We start from the raw sequence: 10,772 nt of genomic DNA on the forward strand, positions 1-10,772 counted from the left end.
GATCCAACCTCAGATTTATCATCGCATTGTCTCTCTACTACCTCTGTCAAATGAATCACCAAAATTGGCCTTTCATTATTTATAATCTGTACCTGTTTGTTTGGTTACAAAATAAAATACACAAGATGTGTTTCTGAATTACGTGTATTTACTTTATATACATATGAGTTGAAAACTTTCTTCTAGCATTCCACTTAATGTCTATGTTCCATGCTGGCATGGATTGGAGAGTTATTAATGTAGAAATATGGTATCGTAGCTACTAACAGTTGAGGGTTGCGTAGTCTAGACGGCGTTTTTAGATTTCATTATTCTCTTTAACTCGGGCAACGCCGGGTATTTCTGCTAGTAATCATTAAAAATTACTCATCACAGATCACAGACGGACTTAGAAACATATGCACGCATACATACGTACATACATTGTTATACGCACAAATACACTAAGACACATTACTAGGTGCGGACCATCTCTTCATGTAAAACGTCCTCAAGAGAGAGAGAGAGAGAGAGAGAGAGAGAGAGAGGAGAGAGAGAGAGAGAGAGAGGGGGGATGAGGTGGGTGGAGTAACGCGCAAAACTTTTATTAAATGTTGAGGTTGATTATAACAAGTCTTTGTAAGAAAGACAAAATGTACGACACTTGATAATAAATAAGCACGTGATTAGAAACTAGCAGCTTCTTTTGTAAATGAGTCAGTGCTAGATGTGACTTACGTATGTACATAGATACATACATACATAGAAAAATGCATACATGCATAACCCACACACGCACTTATATATATACATGCATGCATGTATACAAAAATATATTCATATACATACATACACACATACATACATACATGTAAAAATGCATACATACACAACATATGTGTGTGTGTATATATATATATATATATGCATACATATATATATATATATATATATATATATATATATATGCATACATATATATATATATGTATGTATGTATGTATATACATATGATATACACATGCAGACATACATTCATACATGCATCCCTACATACTTACATCATGAATACACACGTACATACATACATACATACATACATATATACATATATACTTACATACACATACAGACAGACAAACAGACACATACATACATGCATTCATACATACATAGACAGACAGACTGACGGACACGTACATACATGCGCTCATGCATACATACATACACACAGACACACAGACACACGCATACATACATACATACATACATACATGCATACATACATACGTACGTACGTACGTACATACATGGCGACTGTCTCATCTTGACAGATGATAGCCCTCTCATAATAAATGTATGAGACATCTATACATCATTGGATTTAAGTGACAAAAGCTTGTACAACACTTTTGCTGCTCTCTCTCGGTCGCCATAGTAGTTTCCAGTGACAAGCGTTGCAGGATAACTAGTAACTATTTATGTCCGAGTATCTTTCTCCTAAACGTGTTGCCTTCCTCGCGGATTTGTCAAAAGCAAAGGGAGCCTCCTCAACTCCTGGGAAATCTGTTTAATCCATAGCTGAGACCCTGACTGGTACTACTCCTGTTCCGAGTCAGAACGGACCGGGGAGTAATAATAATTAGGGGGTGATTCCATTCTCCCCACAACTCGGAAACTCCCGAACTGGAACCTCACCACCGGATGCAGTTTAATGTTATAGGTTGGAGAAGACATACATACATATATACATACATATATACAGACATACATACTTACATACGTACGTACATACACCTACCTACCTACCTACCTACCTACCTACCTACCTACCTACCTACATACATACATACATACGTGCAAACAAACATACAGATAAACATGCATACATATACATAGAAACATACATTCATACATAGATACATACATGGTGGTAGTGGTGGTGGTGGTGGTTGTCTACTCCTTATGCACAGTTTGATCACCTATCGTCCCTACACCTTAGGCCTCTTATGGCGTCTGCTGTGGCTTTTTAAACCAGACAATATTTTGAAAAGACAGCCACATAGATTGCATATCTGATGTGGACCACCAAGAGCTGCAGTTAAGTTCTGATCTTTGTGGATCTTAAACTGTCTTTTGAGGCCTCCATTAGATTTGCAGACCTTATGGCATACACAGTAATGACAGGTATGCACAGATATATATAGGCAGCATAGATGGTGGAGGTTCGTTTTCATGGGTCCGCAAATGAGATTTGAGCTCAGCAAAAGACAGGCATGGTCTGTTACAAATTGAGCATAACCCTCTTCTTTAAATTTCGCTTGAATCTTGCGTAGGTCATCCTGGCCTCTTCAAAAGCTTTAACTCTACTCCACACTTTTGTTCGCTATCCAGTTCGGTCCGAAGTCAGGGTTTCTATGACCTTTGGATCCAATTCCAAATGACTTCATGTTGGTCCTTGTGCAGTCCTTAAACCTCTTTTTAGGTTTACACTGATTTACATACATACATACATACATACATACATACTTACATACATGCATATTTCTGTAGAAGACATCATACATGTGATTAGCAGCTGCCCAAAAATGTCATCAAGGTACACTCTTCCTATGCGACATAATGTTATTGCAAAAACAATGCTATTCGGAAGTAAGAGTGTCCTGAAATAATTATAGAAACTCCACATGTTATTGAATACGTACACAAATACCAGCACTAGGAAAACTGGTGGAACATTTCCATCAAAACATCTGTCAAGTATAAACATAACAGGCCGGATATCGTTGTTTGGGACACAACAGGAAAGGAGATCTTGATGTGAATATCTCTTGACATCTCCAGCTTCTATGTCCAGATTACAAATTTACATTTATACCAATAGTAATTGGAGCACTTGGTTTTGTAAATGCCTAACTGGCAGCCTGGATAAGCTTGGATTTTCAGTAAAAGAAATCAACAAACTAATTCGCACATTATAAATACAATCTGTAAGTAGAACATTGAAACTATGCAAAACTTTTATCAGGTTTAAAATGTGACATTGTTTTCGTTATCTACATTCCAAAGATGGAGCTTTGTATCTTTGTTAGAAACTAGCACCTTCTTCAGAGAAGAATTTAAATGATTAAATACAGAAGAGACATATATGCATGCATGCATACATACATACATACATACATACATACATACATACATACATACATACATATATACACGTACATACATGATGATTGATGCCTCCTTGTGCTACTTCGCTCACAATAGCATTTCTGACTTCCCATCTGTGACTTCTCAGATGATTGTTCAATCTCATTGCAGATTTTGCATGGTTTGAAGAGTAGGTGACAAACGAAAGTTGTAATTTACGGAGCGCTTCAAACTGGTTAGGTCTGTCACTCTTCCATCGCAATAGGGCTTTCAGTAGATGGAGGGACAAATAAACCTTAAAGAGATACCCGTACATCACTGGGTTATAGTGATAAACGCTTGAGCAACATAACTACTGCTCTCTGAGTCTCCTTGACTAGTTCCTAGTGATAAGCCGAAGCGAGATTACCAATAATAACATGAAATCGCAGGTTTTACATCAGAGTGTCCTTCTACTAGAAAATAAATTGTTTTTCTTTCATATAAAATCTGGTACTTATTCTATCGTTCACTTTTGTCAAACCGCTAATTTACGGGGACATAAACCATCCAACTCCAGTTGTAAAGCATTGTTGGGGACAAACATACACACACGCGCTCGCTAGACAGGTTACCACACGATTTCCATCTACCATACTCACTCATAAAGCATTGGTAGGCCCAGGGTAGAAGATGCAATCCCAAGATGCCGTACTGTGGGATTGGACCCCAAATCACGTGATTTCAAAGTGAGCTACTTAATCACACAATCATGTCCAAAGACTTCGTTTTCATGAAAATCTTGTAGAATTGGGGATCAACGATATTTTATGATGGTCCTTTTTGGATTTTATAAAAAAACATATCTTCCTTTAGCATACATGCATACTGTATCATATACAATGATAGCTGATTCTCCGTCAGTTATGGTGACGAGGGTTCCAGTTGATCCGATCAAAGGAACAGCCTTCTCGAGAAATTAACATGCAAGTGATCGAGCACTTAACAGGCGCGCGTACCCTTATCGTAGTTCTCAGAGAGATCCAGCGTGACACACCGAACGTAAGAAGGCCGGCCTATTGAACTGCAAGTACAACTCATGTTTGCCAGCTGAGTGGACTAGAGCAACGTGAAATAAAGTGTGTTGCTCAAGGATTCGAACTCTCGACCTTACGATAGTGAGCCGAAAACTCTAACCGCTAAGCCACACACCTTCACATAATATACAATTCCCATGCCTATAGAAGTCCCTATAGAAGTAAAAATTAAGCAAATCGTGGTACAAAAGACTTACTAAAAGTTATCAAACTACTCAAGAGTTCATAGATATTAAATTTGAAAAATCCTTTAGAAATGTTCATCCGAGGGACACACTTGGCTGTGTGATTAAGAAACCCGCTTCGTAATCACATCTCTACTATAGCTCTGCGCTGATCATTGCTCTATGAATGAGTTTGATAGACGGAAAAAATGAGGAAGCTCGCCTTGTAAATACACACACACACACACACATACACACACACATACACACACACATACATACACATACACACACACACACACACACACATATATGTATATGTATACATATATGAATGTATGTGTGTGTATGTGTGTGCGTCTTTGTATCGTTGAGTTTGTTTCCTCACCACTGCTTGACACCCGGCGTTAATTGGTTTACGTCCCTGTAGCGACAGAAGAGAACGATAGAGTACATATCGGAATCATCATGGTTGTAATCCAATAACTGAAGCAAGTAAGAAGACACGAGCGCGCGCGCACACACACATACACACACATACAGAGTGGTTCACTTGTGGTCCGTGATCCACTGGTTGTCGATGCCTGATCTCGAGCAAAGCAGCTGGGCTATTCATGTTTTTCTAAACATTCTAGTGCTGGAAAGCAATAAAACAGTAAAATAGTAATATTAGCATAATTGGGGACCATTTTGGTGTCCATGGCCGCTCCATTTAACGAGTGGGAAAATTCTCGGAAAAGGAGAAATAATAGTTGAGGGTGACAGCAAGTTCACTGGGGATACAAACTAATAACTCAGTGACGAGGTCTGTAAGAAATGTACATAGTAAGCAGTGGCATAGCTGAAGTGTGTGGCACTCGGGGCAGCCTTCAGTTTGTCCCTCTTCACTACAGCTGATCTAATAGTGCTGCCCTCAAAAAGTGCTGCCCTCAAAAAGTGCTACCCTCAAAAAGTGCCGCCTAGGAATGTCTAACCCCACCTACATTGCTGTTGGTAAAATCAATGCCAACATAATGTAGTAAGAAGAATACATTTCCTAAGTAATCAACTCTGCTCAAAAATTTCAAGGGAGACAATCCTTGAATATATTTTAAAATAGAATGTAACCAGTGTTGTGGAAAGTAGGTATGATCTTAGCAGCACTATAACAACTACGGACATATTTTAGTCTTTTGAAATCTCATAAGTGAAGTATAGTATTTTCCAGTATTCTGGATGTCAGGCTATCGTAACTGACTTTTTGTAGCGGAAAGAGAGTTGGATGAACTCACTATTTTTTCTCTAAAGACTCTTCCTAAATTGTTTTAGCTTTCGAATGATGCCAACCTGCTGGCTTGGCGAGCAGGCTAACATTTCCTCTATCGGAAGGTTATTTTGTCACAGGGTTCACTCATTTACAGCTGGCCGAACTGGAACAACATGAAATGAAATGTTTTGCCCAAGAGCACAACGTGCCGCCATGAAGGAGAATGGAACGCACAATCTAGCGATCGGGAATGCAACTCCCTAATCGACTAATTATTGCTCGACATGGACCTTGAACAACGAAAGCAAAGCAAGCAAATGAAACCATCTTGCGTGTCAGATCCCTAACATTAGATGTCTTCCTCTCGAGCTAATCCAACAAATATCTTCTGTATGTTTAGACATCACAAACTAGAACTTTCCTAGTTTGGATAACTGTATCTCTTCAATAGTGAACATAGATCCAGTTGGTGATCAGTTGTTACTTAAAATATGAGCAAATGGACAGAGGGAGAGAGAGAGAGGGAAAGAGAGGTAGAGAGAGAGTGGGGAAGGAGAGAAGGAGAGAGAGAGGGAGGGAAAGAGAGAGTATTTTTCTTTTACATGGTATGAGTTCCGTTTACAATAATTCTCTCTTTTGTTTGTATCTGAAGAATTACTTGCCATACATTCCCATTTTCTTTCATTTTTATTTGAAATAACTTCTTGGTGTTGATCTTACTCCGGAAAATGTTTCTAGATACCAATCGTGGGGACATTGCTAAAAAGCTTTTTTGTAATCAAAATATGCTCAGATCTTTCTTTCTCATTCTACACCCTTTGCTTATGGCTTTTGAAGTGCCATCTCAAGTTTTGAGTTTAGTTTACTCTTCACGATCATTTTAGACAGTCGGAGATATTCGTTTCATTTGTAATGTTGCATTTGTTTGACTTTCTTCACGGTCTTCACACTCCCACATAAACACAGAAACACACACACACACACACACACACACACACACACACACACACACACACATACATACAAAGATGGAAATAGTGGAATGCTATTGGCAAAGGTGTGGAAGATGATAGATTTGGATTTTAAGGTAATGCGAACGGAATTAAAGAAGGAAATGATGCAGGTCAGTGTTCGCGCATAAGAGGACTGGGGTCACTGAAATAGTCATCGATACACTTACCTTGCAACTCTGGAATGGTTACAGGAAAAGGGTGTGGGACCCATTTTGGTGACCATGGCCTCCCCACTTAACGAGTCGCAAAATCCTCGGGAAATCAAAAGTAAAATCCTCGGGACAAATTCGCTGAGGTGGGGTAGAGTGAGAAAGCTGAGATCGAGTGTAATGTAAGGTTTTAGGATAAATCTGGCTGCTATGAGTTCTTTGTGAAAGGATCACAGCATAGCGTTTTGATATGCATAGTAACGGTACCTGGCAAGAAAGAAGTGGCAGAAAGAGTGCCATGGATGTGTGAGATGTGGCTTGATGCCAAAGGTGAGAAGAATTGTTAGAAGCATTTAGATATGAGTTTTCAAGGGTTGCTGCAAATAAAAACGATGGGGATACAAGGCATTAGTCCGATAGATTTTGAGAAATAAATAAATGAGAGAGATAAGTGATAAGTGGGTGATTAGGTTGATGATGTAGGAAGGGGGAGGTGTGTTAGGAATAATGGAGATGAGTTATCACTTACGTGGTGGTTTGGCCATTGAGAAGTTTGCGGTAGAAGAGGGGATGAATGAGTTGCCAAAGTGATTTAGAAGTCAGGCCGTCATACAGCACCAACCTTGACTGTTGGTTGGCGGCGGTCGTGTCGGTGTCCAAGGCGGCGATGTGTAATGAATTCCGACCAAGGCTGTGAATATATTAAAAGTTTTAAACTGTCCTTGGCTGTGTATCCAGTGGAATGAGAGGCAGCCGAGATCAGTAAAATTATTTCGTGTTGCTGTTATTAGTTTGTTTGTTGTAAAAGAAGGTACAGAGCTTGATGTGACTCAGGAATCACTCTGTGTGGGTTCGTGTCTGATATTCATCCAGAGAATGAGAGATTTGAGGCACGGTTCTTCTACCAAAGATCAGCACTCAGTGCAAAGAGTTTTAGTTGAATCACAACTGCTTGTGAAGGTCTGATAAGCGAAGGGCAGTAATGGCAGTTGTGGTGGGGTTAGGCCAGCGTGTTAGTGAAAAAGGGCTATGAAATATGCAGTAGATAGGTTGTAGATGGAACAGGTATAAAAAGAAACAGGACTGGTAAATAATGTGGCTCAAATCTTTGAACAAGTGAAGTAGATTTTTAAGTCTTTCAACAGTCTAATATTCAGGACTGTCTTAGCAACATTATAGGCATCCGGGCTATTGACATACATAGATCAGAATCGGGCCCTTAGACTCATAAGGACTGCAGGCAACTGCCCAGTATGCCCATGCCGGCGTACTGGGTAGCATGGTACGATATTGGTACTATTCCAATATTAGATAAAATAAAAATGCTTAATTATATTAATATTATTGTTGTTTAACTGAAATAAATGTTAAATTTTGTTTTTAATCATTCTTTCTTTCTTTTTGCAGTGAAATAAAGAATACTGATTTGCCAAACTCGACACCAGCCAGTTATCATGCGGCGCAACCAATTCTTAATCTTCATTGCAGTCATTTACATTATTATGACAGTAGGAATTGTGTCTTATTTCAAGAAATTTTCAATTTCAGCAGAACTTACTGCGTCGTCAATTAGTATTGAATCTGATTTCAATAACAATATTTTAAAACACTCTTTTGAATTTCCGAAAGATTTTAACTACACTTTATCCGTTAACGACACGTGTCGTTCAGAAAATGTACCAAATCAAAATCAAACCAGAAACAAAGCCTTTCTTACGCTGTTCACAACGTGGAACAGCAAAGACCAGAAGCATAAAATACACATCAATTCTTTAAATAACTGGTTATCATTAGGTTATGATGTCAGAGTGATTCTGTTCCTCAATGATTCAGTTAATTATTCTGAATGTTCCTGTCCAAATTGCGAAATATGGTCAGTTCCGGTGGCTGGTGAAGTTGGTGTGCCTATACTTAAGCATATGTTTCTCTATGTTTTAAGAAATATCAACAGCACTTTCTACGCTTACGTTAACTCAGATATACTGTTCAATTCGAACCTTATACCAACATTAGAGTTGATTGATCAGAAAATCGATTACTCAACTTCTCCAGTATTCATAGTCGGTCGTCGGACAAACGTAATGAATCTCACAGAACAAGAAGCTTCCAGTGGTTCCTCTATCGAAAATGCAGCACGTCATCGCGGTAAAATTTTCCGTTCGGACGCTGAAGATTATTTCTTTACAACTAAAAACTATCCTTGGGAAAATATTCCTGAATTGATTGTTGGTAGTCCAGCTTACGACAATTGGTTGGTCACTTATTCTTTAATATCTCGTTTTGTTGTGATTGACGTTACAAACACTGTTCTTGCCGTTCACCAAACAACCAAAGTAGGAAATTATGAAGGTTTCCAAAAGAACTTCAAACAGTACAATAATAAGCTTCTTGCCAGTAAATATAACGACACAAAGAGCGTCCGTTCAGGACATACCGTCTGTACAGATCTCCAAACAAAGTTTTCAAATAAGAAAATAGTTCTAATAGAAAGGCGAACTAATATTTGCCGCCGAATTCACAAGAAAATCATTGGACAAAGAGCAATTAAAACCCCGTGGCGCATGTAAGGTACCAAAACTCACAAAAACACACATGCAACTAATGTGTGTGTGTAAGTGTATGTGCATGTTCATGAGTGTGTGTGTGTGTGTGTGTGTGTGTGTGTGTGTGTGTGTGTGTGTGTGTGTGTGTGTGTGTGTGTGTGTGTGTGTGTGTGTGATAAACTATAAGGGTAGAAGTATCGTGTATTATCACTTACTTCAATGCTATTGCCTTGTAATTTTTTTTTTAAACAAAGAATAGCAGATGGTTATCAAGGAATAAGAGTCAAAAGAATTTTGAACCTAACATGTTTGAATGGGTTAGTAGTCATGCGTATGCGTTCACTCGTGTATGCATGCGTGAAAATAAGAGTAATGCTCATAACAATGAGTTGATATTTGTGAAGAATATATGAATATCAGTGACAAGAAAATGGAAGTAAAATTTCAAATATTTTTTATCATGTTTTTCTATTATCACGTTGTGAAATTCAACATTTTATTTTAATACACTAAATTTTGGGGTGAGGGATTCATGAAAATTTTTTTCGCTATCAAATTTTTGCACCAAACAGTACAATAATAAGCTTCTTACCAATAGATATAACGACACAAATAGCGTCAACACTTTATTTTCAGGAACACTTGCAATCTTTAGACTTTTGTGCTGCACTTCATCAGTTTTTCTCCGTCCTGTGTTTTAGTTAATGGCGTGAATGAATCTGGTTTAAGTTGGTTTTTATAAGTTGTCCTGTAGGAATATTGGTGCCAAACTCTACAAGGGGTTCAAAAGATACACTCTTGTAAGGAGGTTTTACTTTTAAGTTGCTAGCAAAAGCTTTACGGGATCACAGCTACCAAGGTATACTAACCTCGATGGACTATTGAAAGATCTTGAGGCGCTGTATATCAAAGTATGTATTTATCTCTGCTTAAAAAAAAAACTTTCAATAAAACCTTAATTAAACCATTCAGTCAACATTAAGTGAAGGTGCGTGGCTTAGTGGTCAGGGATTCAGCTCACGATAATAAGATTGTGAGTTCGATTTCCGGTGGTACATTGTGTTCTTGATCAAGACACTTTTATTTCACGTTGCTCTAATCTGTTCAGCTCTCAAAAATGAGTTGTACCAGTAATTTTGTCATATTCTGCGTCGCACTGAACCCCTTTGAAAAACTACGCGAGTGTGTAGAGTGCTCAGCGACTTGCACGCTAATTTCACGAGCAGGTTGTTCCATTGACCGGATCAACTGGAACACTCGCCGTCGTAACCGACGGAGTGTCAGGCCAAGTGCGAATTAGACCGTTTCAACTTTAGCTTCAAAATTGACTTTATTTAGTAAGAAATAACTAGTTGCAAAGCACTACAAGAAATAACTTGTTACTGCTACGACAAAAGATTCTTAGGAAAAGTCTTAGAATCACTCATCTTAGAAAACTATATATATATATAT

At 38.4% G+C, this 10,772-nt stretch overlaps 1 protein-coding gene across 2 annotated transcripts in view; it reads left to right on the plus strand.

Moving 5' to 3' along the window:
- The window catches only part of LOC106869864 (uncharacterized), an 86,476-nt gene extending 75,725 nt beyond the window's left edge, over positions 1-10,751 (plus strand). For both annotated transcript variants that reach the window (XM_052971821.1, XM_014915783.2), the window contains one exon: positions 8,185-10,751. In XM_052971821.1, coding sequence (XP_052827781.1) covers positions 8,232-9,344 — 1,113 coding nt within the window. In that variant the 5' untranslated portion in view covers positions 8,185-8,231 and the 3' untranslated portion in view covers positions 9,345-10,751. The remainder of the gene's footprint in view (positions 1-8,184) is intronic.
- Positions 10,752-10,772: the final 21 nt, after the last annotated feature.

The sequence above is a fragment of the Octopus bimaculoides genome, chromosome 11 (genome assembly GCF_001194135.2).
Source record: "Octopus bimaculoides isolate UCB-OBI-ISO-001 chromosome 11, ASM119413v2, whole genome shotgun sequence".
Classification (NCBI taxonomy): Eukaryota; Metazoa; Mollusca; class Cephalopoda; order Octopoda; family Octopodidae; genus Octopus; species Octopus bimaculoides.